At 44.8% G+C, this 15,126-nt stretch overlaps 1 protein-coding gene across 3 annotated transcripts in view; it reads right to left on the bottom strand.

Moving 5' to 3' along the window:
• Farp1 (FERM, ARH/RhoGEF and pleckstrin domain protein 1) overlaps nt 1-15,126 on the bottom strand; it is a 251,129-nt gene that overhangs the window by 45,108 nt on the left and 190,895 nt on the right. For all 3 annotated transcript variants that reach the window (XM_063246956.1, XM_063246958.1, XM_063246957.1), the window contains exons 6-12: nt 10,951-11,048; nt 8,148-8,262; nt 7,203-7,350; nt 4,837-4,932; nt 3,257-3,420; nt 2,469-2,537; nt 208-283 (exon numbers count right to left, since the gene is read on the bottom strand). In XM_063246956.1, coding sequence (XP_063103026.1) covers nt 208-283; nt 2,469-2,537; nt 3,257-3,420; nt 4,837-4,932; nt 7,203-7,350; nt 8,148-8,262; nt 10,951-11,048 — 766 coding nt within the window. The remainder of the gene's footprint in view (nt 1-207; nt 284-2,468; nt 2,538-3,256; nt 3,421-4,836; nt 4,933-7,202; nt 7,351-8,147; nt 8,263-10,950; nt 11,049-15,126) is intronic.

Raw genomic sequence — 15,126 nt, 5'->3', positions numbered from 1 at the left:
TCACAGGGGCTCAGAACACAGACAGTCAGCTGGAAATGGGCCACACTCCTGGGCCTGCTGTGCCCAGGCTGAGAGCAGAGGACAAAGCCACTACCAGGCTCTCAAAAGTCCACACCGCCAGGTAGGGACGCAGGGCAGGAAGCCAGACCGTCAAGCCCAGAGCAGAGGAAGCTGGATAAAACAGAACTGTGTATCACTGTTCCTGACCTGTTTTGGCACTTCTGAATTTGGTTCTGTAGGCTGCATAGCAAGGCTCCTGATGGAATGAATCTTGCTGTGTTTTCTGGGAGAAATCAGAGAAGAGGACAAAAGTTAAGGAGCTTTTTAAATGAAAAGAAAGAGCCTCTGGCTTGTGTATTTATTTCAGTACTGAGAGTAAACCTTTGCCATCCCAAGCCCTTTTTCATTCTGAGACAGGATCTCTCTAAATTGCTAAGTTGCCCGTGTTGGGCTCAAATTTTGAGATCCTCCTGGCTCAGCCTCCCAGAGTGCTGAGATTACAGACATATACTTGCAATCACCACACTCAGCTAAAGGGTACTATTTAGAAGCATCAGGTCCTTAATAACGAAGGCATCCTGATGCACAGCCATCCTTTCCTGACACCTGCATGGTGCAGGGGAAGTGCACATCCTGAAGTTCTTTTCGATCCCTGGTCCCAGGTACTAAAGGAGCATGCACATTTGAGCAGTAGCTTCTAGTGGGGGTAGGGGTAGTTCATGACACAATTGCAAGTTGTTGTCTAGCAATATGGAATCAGTCCAGGTATTGCATATGGATTTTCTAGATGAGTTCTGTAATGGAAATGATTGCCACTCATCAGCTCACTCTTCCAAAATATTAAATTCGGGGGGAAAGGCTGCCCTGTAAAAGAATCTAAAGACTCAGCAGAAAGAGAAATGACAAATACAGCACCCACATCTTTTCCCTCCTGGGTGCCTCTTGTCTTTCCTCTGTTTCCACTGAAGAGGCACTGGAAACTTTTCAAGTACTTATCTCATGCAGCAGTATAAATACACAGAGATCACATTCCAGTGGACACTGGGTGTTCTCCCACTACTCCAACTCACACAGAAAAGTTCTAGAGCATTCACATGCAGGATCAAGGGGATAGCTGGCCACCTCTTACAGGGTCCTCGAAATAGTAATTGCTAATCATTCAAAAAAAATATGAGGTTATCTTTAGACACAGAAGCAAAAGCCCCTGGAAGGTTACATTTCTAGATTTAGGACATGAGAAACCATCAGAGTTTTGACTCAGGTTTGTTTTAGCAAAATCATAATAGAATACTGAAATAACATGAATATTTATCAATCCAGAATGAGAGGAATAAACTACCGTAACACTACAGGTCACCTAGTGGGTAGGGTTAAAAATAATGCAGAGTTGCAGACATGCCAAGGTTTATATGAGTTATAAATGCACACCCAGGGCAATGCTCCATACTCTTCTGGGATGTGTGAATGGGAACATAAATCTGACAGCTGCCTGGGGAGGGCGAGAGGGGAAAGAAGGAAGGCTGTGGTTCAAGGTGGTTTTAGCCATTTCTGTAGCCACAGAAACTACAAACAAAGGAAGAAAATACCAGAAACAAACACATCCAGGTGTTAATGCAGGTTGGTTATCTTGTATCTGGAACACTTGGGAGTACAAGTGTTTTAGGTTTTGGATTTCTTTGGATTTTGAAATATACATCATGAGATATATTGGGTATAACATACACATCTAAACATTAAATTCATTTATGTTTCGTGGATTTCTCATGCACATAGATTCCTTGAGTGCTACTATGATTTTAGATATACTATAATTAAAAAAAAAAACAATGTCCTCAGCCTTGCTGAGCCATCCTTTCCTCCCTCACTCATCAGTTGAGTCCCTCTTGGGCAAGCAAACAATGCTGAAGCATGCCAGTGCTAGACCCAGTTGCCCAGTGGCCACTTACTATGGGTGTATGTGCATGTGCGTGTGTGTGCCTGAGTGCATGTGTGTGTGTGCATCTTGGAGCCTCAGAGTGTCCCAGGTTTCACAAGGGAATAAAAGAATCCTGACTGCACAGAGACAGTGCAAAGAGTTACTATAATCAGGTTGCTTGCTAGCAAGAATAGTAATAGTGATAAATCCTCTTTCTTTTCACCCAGACCTTACTGAATTAAAAAGTTTACAGAAACACTTTCTAATCGTGTCCTCAGATAATTAAAGACTCACGGATGCACAGCTATCCCTGTGCCTCAGATAGCCTTGTGCTCTGCCAGTCACTCTCCTTCCAGGCTTTTTTTCTCCTTGTCTCCCCCTGCCTGTATGCAGGCCCCAGGGCCCTGAGACAGCCCGTCTCACACCAGACTTGCCGGTTGACTGTGCAGCCAGAACTATGTAACTCGGCAGACCTCGAGCGAGGGTGAAGAACGGCTCGGCATCAGTGAACCGTTCCTGCAGCACATGGAGCCAGCGCTGAAGCCCTGCTTACCTTTCAAACTGTACTTTCTTGTGTCCTCCTTCCTTAACGTAGTCGAGAACCTGCTTCTGAGTCCGACCACTAAAGCGAAGGCCACAAAGGAAAGGAAAGGGCAGGGGAAAGACACCAAGACATGCTCATTTAAACACAAACACAATCCAACATATCTACTTTCTCTCCTGCTATAACTAGGAGGCAGGCAGGTGTCTTCTGCTAGCCAGGAACAAAATCCTGAGAGAACCTGTGTTTGTGTCTCTGTTCAACCTCTTGCTATTTCCCTTATATGCATTAGAACATTCAATGAACTAAACCCACTTCATCACTGTGACTGATTACGAATCAACCATCCCAGGAGTCTGTGCCTTTCATGAAAGTTGGGGCAATAAGGTAAAGTTAGACTCTCAAGGCCTACCACAGCATTCGACATGTGACAGACACGCCCGTGTTTACTGAAAAATGAATGGGAAAATGAACCCAGGCTTGATGGGTAAGTCTATCTATCAGTCTAGGAAGCAACAGCAAGTGTAAATAAGACACTTTTGCTGCTGCACAGAAAGAAAATCCTTTCTGCATTAGAGCAGTGAGTTAGGAGTTTCTGTGGCTGGGTAGCCTGCCAAATGGCTCTCTAAGGTTCAAACAGAGCCAGCAGAGTGACCAAGACCATGCCTCCTGCCAGCCTCTTGAGGCCAGTGAGTGTTTGTCTCACTGACTTCCTGTGAGTCAATTGTGATAAGTGTCAGGAGAAATCTCAGAAGAAAAATGTCCACATCATAAGCAAATGGGTGGACTGGCATCCTTACCTGAACCGAAATGATGACCCTCGACTAAAGAGAACAGGCTTTGGCTTGGGCTTGGGCTCTTCGAAAAGTCTAAAAAAGGCATGATGTTCAACACAGATTTTCCAAAAGGACTTGCAGAAATCCCGACTGGCCATTAGGAATTCCAAGGTATCCTGGTATGAGCTCTAAAAAGAGAAAATATTCTCAGTGCTCACAGACATTCTGTTGAAATATGAAGGGGGATGGAAATGAGTTTGTCCCATAAAATTTCAGTTATATATTTGATTACAGCAAGACCATGAATTCAAACATTCGGTAAAATACAGTTGTCCCTAATGACAGGCTCGAGTCACTTTTCAGCCATTTTCTTCCCCACAGAATTCCTCCCAGGAATGGAAAACTGGTGCAGATTGAGCGGAAGTGATACTGTTTGACAGAACAGTCATAAACAAATTATGTTTACTTGGTTTACACTTCCTTATAAAATCCAAGTATTAAAATCTAGTCCCCCCCCCTCTTTAAAATAACAAAAATACATTTTTTTCTTTCTGTTTTCTTCCTCATGGTTCCAGTCAGCACTGTTTTTTCTCATCATTTCTCTGTAACACACCAATCACCTCAAACCTCCAGGTGGCTCCAGAAACTATACAGGAAATGAAATTTATTTTCTGGAGCACAAAAGGATTACTATCAGCTGAAAACTTCATGCCGCTTGATTCCGGAAAGAGAATATGGTAATTTTCTCCTCCCACACTGAGTGCTCCCAATTTCAGTGGCCATATTACATAAACAGAAGTTACCACAGTCCTTCACAGGCGTGGTGTTTCCAACTATTTTAGAGGATGGATCTCACTGTTCTGGGCAAACCCAGCTTACAGACATGTACTGTGGTTCTTCCTTTGTAAGTCAGCTTTCCGGACTCCCAGAGAACCATTTTTAAAGGTATCTGCTTCCCAGTCAGGGCCTGGAAGCTTATCTGAACTTTACTGGAGCTGAGCTGAAGCCTAGACTGCTGGTGGTCACTGTTCCCTTTTCCCATGGGAAGAACTCTTAAGTCCTGGGTGGGAACAGACACCATTTCCTCCCAAGAAGATGCTGTCCTCCTCCCTTTCCTTGCCTGTATCCACAGAGAGGCTGACACCTTTAGGTGTTCTCCAGGAAGTGGGGAGGACTGGGGGAGTCTGTGAGAATGGGCTCTGTCTGTGATATGGGGACCACAGGAGGGACCGGAGAGGAGGGGATTCTTCTGGTGGGCAGGGGAACTCCTGTAATGGGGCAGAATGTTGACTGGGTTTTAGACTGAGGTCAACGGCCAGACACATGGCTCAGTTGTTTGTTATTTCCTTCTGTGCAGGTGGATGACCCTGTCCCCAGACACATCTGTGCATATTCCTGACCCTCCTGGGTCCCACGGCTGACATGAGTTACCAATCACTTGGATACCATTATCTACATGGACCCCAGTGCCCATCTTCTTATGAGCATCTGAGTAGCAGCTGGCTGCAACTTCCAAGCAAGTCCTGCTGAGTACAGACCACAACCCCTGCACCGCAAACCCAGCCACAGTGCAGCTGGTCCTTTCCAGCCCAAGAGCCACTTACATTCACATCGGGGCGGAGCTTGATGAGAAAGCGCTTCCTCTTGAAGCTTAGCTTCCGCACCTTGGCCCAGTTGAAGGCATTGATCTTGGTGAAACCCTAGGAAGAAAGAGCAGCTGGTGAGCCAGACTGTGCATACCTAGCAACCCAGGGGTGAAGGCAGAGGGCTGATGTTGGGTTGCTTGGGAAAGATGCCTTCAGCTGGCACACATGCAGATCCGTGATCTGGTATTCCTACTAAGTCTGCCTCCAGGAGAGAAGGAGCTGACCAAGGTTAATGATAAAACAAAAACCATGACAACCACCACAAAAATTAGCAGCCATCCCTTTGGGAGTAGCAGGTGTTGTCCTAAGAGCTTTATATAACTCCTCTTATCAAACGTCATAGAAAACCTAGTGACAAAACTGCAACATGGATATATTTTATTTTGCCTCACCACTAATGTGGCAGGAAGGTGTTCCTGTGTGCAGCCTTCATGAGCAGCTATTGTTAGTACAGCATAAGCAGCAGAGCCACATTGCCACAGTGGTCACATGCCTGTATCCCATAAGGGTCCTGCAGAACCACAGGACCAAGGATGAAGGCCAGGTCAACCAGGCATCTTCTTCAATGGCCACACCGTGTCTTCGATGGACACACACAGCCTAAGTGCTTCGGACAGGTGGGATATAGTGAAGAACCAGCAGAATTTGCCAGGTATAAATTCCAGCCCATCCTGACTCCATGGGAATCAGAAGTCCCCTGCGGCCCTGGGAATACCAGGCCACCCAGCAGGAGTGAAGCAATGTGGCACTGGTAGAAGATGAACTAAAAGACACAGCCTCTGCATGTGGCTGAAAGGGTGAATCACCCATGATGGAATCACTCAGCAAGGCTTAATATTTAGACTACTTCGACACAAAGTAACTCAATCCCGTTGCGAGATACTATTTTTCACCTTCTGTATAATTTTTTTAGAAATCGTTAAAGGTTGTGATTGTGATTCCAACGTGTAATAATTAGCATCTGTCACAAACACCTGGTGTGTGAGCCTCAAGCTCCCACAACTTGATAAAAGGCGGAGAGGGAAGGCGAGCACAGCTAGCAGGGCTCATGAAGCGCTGTAGGGCACACACATCTCATATCTTCCAAACTGGGTTGAAATTTGATCGACCCTTTTCATAAGGAAGATGTTTCCTAGGTAGCCGTTCAAAATGAAAGCACAAGTTACCCACTTGTGTTTAAAAGAAAGCTGTTATGGAAACACTTTTGAGGGGGTTGCTGTGGTTTAAGTGTGTCCTCCAAGGGTTCATTCACCAGAGGCCTATTGCTACTATGGTGATGTTAAGAGGTGGTGGCATCTTTGAGAGATGGGTCTAGTGCAAGGTCCTCACGTCACTGAGGGTGTGCCCCGGAAAGGGGTTAGTGCCGTTCTCTGGAGACCCCTGTCAACTCTTTGGCTTCCTGACTAAGATGGGATCACTTCCTTTCCCACGAGCTTCCCTCACTGCATCTGCCTTGAGGGGACACAGCCAGAAGGCCCTGCCCAGAACTGCTGCTACGCTATTTAGATTTTTAGATTCCAAAATTATAAGCTAAGTAAACCTCTTTTCTTTGTGTTACCCAGCCTCAGATATTTCATATAATAAAAAAGGGATTCATACAAGCGTGGCGAATGTAGTCATTATCTTGATCTCATTGGTGGTTTCATAAGAACCTATCAAACTGCACACAGTAAACACATGCCAGTATGTCACTTTCCTGAAGCTATTAAGACAAGAGCATTGATAAATAAAATGGTCTAACAGGCAGACACTTAAGAGAATGCACATTTTTTTCAGAGTGGAGTATCATTATGCCTTTGGGCAAAACACTGGTAAGAATTCAAGCAGTGTTTGTTTCTTTTGGAAAATTATTACAGTGCGAGGGTACAGCTTTTATGACTATATAAAATGGCTCTATCTCAAAAGTATGAATCATGCGTTGTAAGTTAGTCACATTTAAAGTCCCCATGAAGCTGGCTCAACCCAAATTAGACTTAAAAAAAGGATCACGTTACAGCAAAATGTCACCTTCCATTGTGAAAAGGTGTTTATTCTAGGTTCTGAAACGCCGATTCCTCTACAGTTTGTTCTAAGCATGGGTCCACTGAGAGACACAGGCTCCTGTGGATCTACAAGGTCAATAAACCCAAACGAATCTATACTACAGATTTCCCAACCAGGGCAGGAGCAAATGGAAAAGAATCTGGAAGTAAGAGTCTCCAAAAAGAAACCTGAGATGTGGTTACTTGTTCCTGTTCCCTTAACAACAGCGAACAGGTCTTAGCTTGGCCACCCACAGGCAGGGGGAAGGGGCAGCCCCCTCCCTCCCTTGCCAGTACCCTTACCTGAAACACGAGGATCCCAGTGTTGGCCACGGCCAGATTGATCTTAGTGCCTTCCCTGTCCTTGGCCGGGTGCAGGCGGATTCCGTACATCTCCAGCCGGCGGGCCACCTCCAGAAGCTGGAAATCTGACTCTGCTGGAGTTTGCCCACTGACAAAGAAAAAGTCAAGAGAAAGGCCAGGGGATTTGAATTCCCCGTGTGTATTTGAGACTCTGCAATTTCTCCTGGGAAATAAAAGGCACTTCATTGCAAACAGTGGGGCTCCCAGCTCAGATGACACCCAGCCTCCCACTGGGTAAACCCAGAGCCTAGCAGCTCAGACAAAAGCTCTATTGCTTGGGTAACACAAAACCTGAAAGTCTATCTCAGACTTGGGCAGATTTTTGGAATCTCAGAGTTTTCTCTAAGGTCACTAAAAGCAAAACATCACTGAATTAAACAAATGCCTGGTCATAGTAACCCAAACTTGCAGACCAAATTCAAGGCACAACCTCTTTCCTACTCTTGCCAGGCCTTAGACCAACAACAAGAAGTGCAGAGAATCCTTTGAACATCTACTGATCAAAGCACAAACCAAAGGCACCAGCAAACTGAAGATACTACAAGGATCCTAGAGTTTTACAACATTCTTTTGCTGTGCCTGGTTTACCACATCCCTTCTGCATATCCTGTTAAGCTGACAGCGGAATGGCCTTGGGTTTACACTCTTCCTTTATTCCAAAGCCTCCGTGCCCTAATATTCCGGGTTCACAGGTCTCATAGGAGGCATGGCCTAGGTCCTTGGGGATGGGTCACAACATCCCAGGGATCCTCTACGTCCTTCTGCCCCGGCCTTGTGTATTTCATCACGGTTCAGGGCATGTGTATGAATGTGTACATACCCATGTAGGCTGGGAAGCAGAGAATAATGCAGCCCAAGGCAGTCTGAAGCCCGCATGAGACTTACATGTGGTTATGGTGAAATTCCACGATTTTGTCTTCTAGGGCATCTTGCTGAGGTATGTACTTATTTTTTGCTAAGTGCTCTCTGTCCAGTGCTTCATCAAAATCCCCAATCTCAGCTACAAAGAAACAGAAAAAAAAAAAGAAAAATAGGCCAAGTAGGATGAAGACGTCACACCTTGTTATACTGCCTGGCAAACAAGCCAGAAATTAGCAGACAATATTAGATGAGCCCGGTTTAGGGGCCTATCGTAAGGGCTCCAGGTCAAAGATGGAGATACAAAGACACTGTTAACCCTTCTAACAACATAAAAAGATTCTCTGCTCCTTCTTCTTTCTAACATTGGAAAGAAAATTTCACTGTCATCCATCTTCATACATGCTCTTGGTATCCATCTTTATTTTGTTTTTGTTATTTTAATAAATATGTCATAATGAACACATATTCTTTACATATTTATTGGTACAAGGCAGCCTTTCGATGCATGTATACAATGCATAGTGATCAGATCAAGGTCACTGGCATATCTGTCACCTCTACATATACCATTTCTTTGCTTTGAGGACATTCAAACTCCTCTCCACTGGGCATTTAGAAATATTCAATCATTGTTGTCAACCATTGTGGCCCTACTGTGCTGTACGGAGTATCAGAAGTTATTCCTTCTTTCTTTCCTCCCCACTTTCTTCAGGAAGCACTTTCCTTCTTGGCACTAAAACCCAGTCATGTGGGTGATCACTTCATAACTTCTGAACAGACCTTGGAGTTGTAGGACTTTACAAAATCACCCTCTGAAACTCTTAAATATAACAGTACAGGTCCAAACCCTCAGCAGCTGTAAACATACATAATGTTTTCTCAAAAAACTGCAAGAGAGTTTATTAGTTTTATATTCCTGTTGTCAGAAATAATGAGTCAGACTGTATACAGACCTTCCTCATTTTTATCCATAAGAAATAACGCTACATTTGCTCATGTAACCTTAACACAGGCCCCGAAACTGCTGTAATGTGGAAGTTTAAAGCACAGAGCTTGAAAAGAATAATTGCACTTAGGCTTAAAGACACTGGCTGGAGCTCAGGTGAAAACAACTACAGGGCCCCGGAGACACATTTTTACTTGAAGCCCTATAGTCAGTGTAACAAGCAAAATAACAAGTAGCCTCAGGACCAGAGCCCAGCTGTTCTGATGAAAAGCAGCAGCCCGTCTGTCAGAGGTTACACGGTGTCACAAATGCCATCCACGGAGACTTGCTCTGCACGAAACAGTGCCAACTCACTCGCTGGCTTTCTCCTGCTAAGTTCCGCCACGCACTTTCCTTAATCAGTTACACTGCTGTTCTCCGTCACAGAAAACAGTGCAGAAGTGAGGGGCGTCTCAGGGACACCGCCGTGGCTATTTATGGTACCTAGACAACGGTCACTCGATTTTCCTGCAGTTCTTTCTCTGGTCTCAAGAAAGTACAGTTGATTCTTGTACCAGGTAGTTCTGACTTTTGTTTTTGGTACTGAAGATGGAACTCACAGCCTCGAGCTTGCCAGGCAGGTGCTTATGGCACTAAGCTAAACCATCGACCCCGTTCTGATTTTAAAAAGTCATTGTGAACACTGAATTAGCGATTACTGAACTGCCACTTGTTGGGGAAATTGAGGGTTAGACTCCTGCAAAACTCTTGAAACAACATTTTCATTAACTGACTTTTTAATGTGTGTTTCCGCTGACGGGCGTCTTGTTTAATACATTTGATTCTTTCACACTGAACTCATGGCCAATAGCAGCTGAACCCACGCTTGAATGAGGATCATCTGACACCCTTATTTTCTTCCTCAGGCTCGTCATGTCACACTGCGTATGGGGACACTAAACAGCCCTTCAGCACCGTACTTAGGGACCAATTTAAACCCTGAAATCACTAACAATAGCACAAAAATTCCAAAAACGTGACATTAAGCAGACCGAGGAAAAGGATGCTTGTCAACATCTAAAAGCTGTGGTGGCAGGGCCTGGCCTTGTCCCACCTCAGTGGGGAACGGCTGCATCTGGTGACTCCTTTTCTCACCATCAACAGCGGACAGTCAGGTCGAAGTACCCAGGTACCGATCTGGACATACATTTTAGTAAACGGATGCATTTGCAATCACAGAATTTAAGAACAGTGCAGATTGGATGGGGAGAATCAACTAGATTCTAAATGTCTTGAGCACATGCATTTCAGGCTTCTTGTGGCCTGGGGATCTGATGACACACCTTTCCATTATTCAGTGTAAAGGAGCGAGGCATTCTGGTTTTTCCTGCGGCACCAGGGACAGTACATCTAAGCCTCTCTTCTTTCCCAACGCTGTCCGCTCAGCCCTCTTTGAATGTGACGCGATCTGTGACTATGAAACTCACCTGCTGCCTAAGCGTTCTCCTCCTCTGTGAAATAATCCCAGCAAGAAGGGACAGTTTGTAACTCAAGGCCAATGTGCCCTATTTAATAATGAATATTAAATCCAACAGCGGGCCAGAGAGAGTTTGGCCTATCTGGCCACTGTCTATCCAAGTTTCTCCTTTAAGACAAGTAAGCGATCAGGTACACACTCATCCTTCAGGGAAGGAGACAAACCTCAGAACGCAGGGCTCCTAAGCTAACATATTAAGTAAATTTAGGGGTGCTGTGTTCTCTTTCTCTTCTGGCCATTCATACAGCAAGGACAACACATTCTTATGGTTGTTTTTGTGTGTTTGTGTGAGGATATGATTTCTTCCTGCTATGAATAAGATCACTGTGTCATTTCCAATATCCAAGGAAAGGGACACAACTTACATTGTACGATGTGTGAGATCAAGAGGGCAGCACTGGTGTCATTACACGTCAACCTGCCGTGTGCCAAGTCCTGCTTCACCTGCAGCGCAAACAGGTACCTGCCAAGGCCAACAAAGAGAAAGACCAGTGTCACACAGAGAGCAAAAAGTCCCATGAAAGGCGGGCCGTGTGCACACTGAGAAATGAAAGAGAGGTGCCCAAACCAAGTGACAAGATGGGCAGTGGGCATTGGGAGATACAACTCACTGTGGGGTCAATACTTACACCCTAAACGCCAGAGAATGGCAGGCATATGCTGAGATCTCTCCACACAATGGCCAACGTGTTTCATTTTGTAGGGAGAGTTGCAAAAATGGAAACGGATAACCTGCAACCCTCTGTGTGCATGTGTGTGCGTGTGCATACATGTGTAACATGTAAAACCTTTTCACAGTCAACATACTCTCAAGTGGTTTCATAGCTTTGACAATAACAGCAATGTACTGTGGGCAGCATGAGCTTTGCCAAAGACTCAGAAAGACAAAAGTGACTTTTTCATAATGTAACAGTCACGTTAGCTGCTTCCGTACCAGGCCAGTAAAATGCGATTTAAGTTATTTTTAAATTCTTTTCTTTATACTGTTGGATGAAGCAAATCAGCATTTTTGGTATAAGACAGTGACCTTGTGTTCTCCATGTGTTACCCATTTAATGCTTACGGAAACTTTAGTTGTCGATATCAATAAAGGTTTTTTGGTATAAGACAGTAACATTGTGAACATGTTAAGAGTTTTCAGTGATACAAATAGCCCATTGCAGCTTGGGTGCCACGGGTTTACCACTACTGGTATACACGTTTATACATCAAACAAATGAAGTAAAAATGCTGAATTAGTGAAACTTCATGAGTCCAAAATGATAGAACTGACTACATTACCATCTGAAGAATGATTAAAGCAACTTCTTAATAAAAAAATGGTCACTAAATGTGGATAACGGAACTTGCAGCCTGACTTTTCAGCAGGAGGCATCTTAGAGTCAGAGAGCCCACAGTGGGGAAGTAAGGCTTTGCTTCACAGAGAAAACCAACTTACAGCATGGCAGAAATGATGAGATTAGAAAACCAGAATGTAGGGGCTGGGGATTTAGCTCAGCGGCATAAGCGCCTGCCTTGCAAGTGTGTGGTCGTGAGTTCGATCCCCAGTACTGATAAAAGACAAAAAAAAAAGAAAAGAAAAGAAAACCAGGATCCTACAGTCTCTAAACAAATCACTGACTCTGGCAAAGACCATCAGCTGGTACAAGGCTCACTGAGGAAACTGGAGCATCACCAAGCGATGAAGCAACATAGCTTCACAATGGAAAGATTGGAACATCAGCACTGCAAGTCAGTGAGCAATCTGAGCATCGTTCACGAGAGGTGGACGGAGCATGTAAAACCGCTTTCGGTGGATTCCGGCCAGAAGTGAAGAACTAAATTCACCAAGCCTTTGAAACCAATTTCTAGTTTACAGGAAAATACAACGGTTTGAAGAATACACTAAATAGCACCATAAAGATGAGGATAAATTCAGGAGACAGGATATCTTGAAGAGAAAAAATGAGGGACTATGCCAGATTTAAAAGGCTCAGAGGGAATAAGCAGCTGTAATATGTGGTCATACAGTGAATCTTACTTTAGAACAAACAGATGTAAATGACAGCTGGGGAAAGTAGTGAATTTTAAGTATGGTCAAGGTATTAGATGAGATTTAAAAATCCAAAAAGGATATCACATGAATGTGACATGCAACATGATGTAAGGTTTTTTGTTTTCCTTTTATATTCTAACTTCCTATCCTGGTAAGTTACTATCTTTATGATAATGATTATTTTTCATTTTACTTTTTTGCAGTGCTGGGGATGGAATGTAGGGCCTGGTGTATGCTTGGCTGGCTCTACTACTGAGCCACACCCTCAGCCCTATTTTTAATTCTACAAAAAAAACCTTTATTGATATCGACAACTAAAGTTTCCGTAAGCATTAAATGGGTAACACATGGAGAACACAGAGCCTAACAGAAACGTTCAATAATTGCTAACAGTCAATTAATGCTAGCAATAAGAGACTCTCTAATCCTCTTAAAGTCATTTGGGATGTTCCATTACTAAGAACTGAAAAATACAGAGGCAAATTGTATAATCAGCAAATAAAAACAAAACAAAAAAACCCTGCTGTGGGTCTACCAGCTGGCAAGAGTGACCTTTATCCAACCTCCCTGTGTTTGCTTTTTTCTTTCCCTTTCCCTAACACCCACCTCCTCCCTCTCCCCCTCCCTTTCCCTCTCTCAAAGGGAAGCAAAGTGGAGAGAACACGAACCTGCCCAATCTTCCACCCTGGATTCCCATGAGAAGGGGCAGCACGACATTTCTTCTGCATGAGACAGTGGTCCTTACACCTTGAGCCCAACACTTTGTGGACCTACAAGCTTTCATTCTAATGTGTGGTTAATTTTTCAAATAAGTAGGAGAGCCTTATGCTTTAAAAGCACTACAGTTGCCTTGCAAGTGCATGGTCATGAGTTTGATCCCTAGTAGTGAAAAAAGCACTACAGTTTGGTTATTTTGTCACTCATCAGTTCCAACACAGAGCCCTGCTTTTACACACAGGCTGTGTGGTGGCAGCAGGCTCTAGGGGTGAACCCAGGGACAAAGCACACACATCCTTTCTAAAGACTCAGAACACTGTGTCGCTCGGATCGTGCTGACTCCCTGCTTGGAGGCCCCCCAGGTAATGTGAGAAATCCTTCTTGGTACTGATGGTCACTGTCCTGAACAGCACAGGCTGTAAGCTGAGCATGCTGGCTGCAGAGCCGACTTCAGACTCAGCAACACCTCTGTCACTATAAACGGACACCAGGCCAGCGGGATCCACAGGAGCTGAGGCTGACTTTAATCTGCTCAGTACTATGAAACCAGGTACTACACTGAAAAGCAAGGGCTCCAAGTGGAACCAACTCTCCTGGTGAAGGCGGGCGTGGGACTGATGAGGGGGCTTTACTTAATGGAGACAGTGAGTCACACATCACACCCACCATGCCTTATTTACAACATGCCTATTTTAATTTAACTCACTTGGGAAGTCTTCACTGCTCTCTCTCTCTTTTTTCCTCATTAAATGAAGGGATTTTGCTTTCTTGACCATCTACAGGAATGCCAGCTGGCAATCCAGGGCAGCAAACTCAGCATGATGGGCTACTTAGCCAGGAAGGAGTGCGATGCCCCAGGCTGGAGAAGAGCCGAGTCTTCACTGTCAGCACGGGAATCTGCCTCTGAGCTCTGCAGTGAGGAAGGCATCTCTTCTGGGGAACCCTGCTTGCTGTTTTTACCCTGCACCTTGGTCAGGACGTTTCTCCTTCTAGAAGCCTGGGTGCTGCTGTTGGTATAACACAGTCCACTGAGTGTGCACTTCCTGCTGAAGAGCAAGGTGCAATTTAATCTCAAGCTAAATAAATGGGAGGCAGAAAGCTATTCCTGGAAGCCAAAGAACCAACTGCAAGAGTCACCTGGGATCTGCTCCCTGCAGACCAGAGTCGCTGTCTCCCCGCAAAGCACCAATGGAGCCTCTTCCACCCTCTGCCATCCACCAGGGAAAAGTGCCTGAAATCCCCCAGGCTCGTCCTGGCGGTGCGGCTCCTGCAGGAATCTGAGTGAGGAACCCTCAGCGTGGTGCAGCAGCGGTGAGGATCTCTGCATGTGACACTTTCATGCCAAGACGGAGGGTAAGGGTAGTTGAGGAAACACAGCAGATATTTCAGAGGGATTTTACTCAACGTTGAGCTGAGTGAGTTTTCTTCTTGGAAAAGATTTCCAAAATATCGATTCACACAGGAGGCAGATGAAAACCACTAAAACCAAAACCTGCCTTGCTGGGTGATACTTATGTAACTAGGAATTTATTGGTGTGGACAGAGGAGTTGGCCAAGGGCCAGGCGCCTTTGCCATCAATGGTAAAAAGCTGCATGGAGTTTTAGAAGAAGACCAGAATGGCAGAAAAGCCGATTTGCAAAAAAATGAAAAAGGTGCACAATTACTCGCAAAGGAGAATTATCAGTGGAAAAAAATGGCTTCATGCCCATAACTTTCTAAGCATCGAAGAGACCCACTGATGGGCAGGAAGAAAACCACCTGCTGCCCACCCACTGGACTTGTCCCTTG

This window comes from Cavia porcellus, unplaced genomic scaffold, assembly GCF_034190915.1.
Source record: "Cavia porcellus strain 051 isolate PalLab524CR breed Dunkin Hartley unplaced genomic scaffold, mCavPor4.1 scaffold_4, whole genome shotgun sequence".
NCBI classification, from domain to species: Eukaryota; Metazoa; Chordata; class Mammalia; order Rodentia; family Caviidae; genus Cavia; species Cavia porcellus.
Note: the sequence above shows the minus strand (reverse complement) of the source record. Positions and strands in the feature narration are given on the sequence as shown.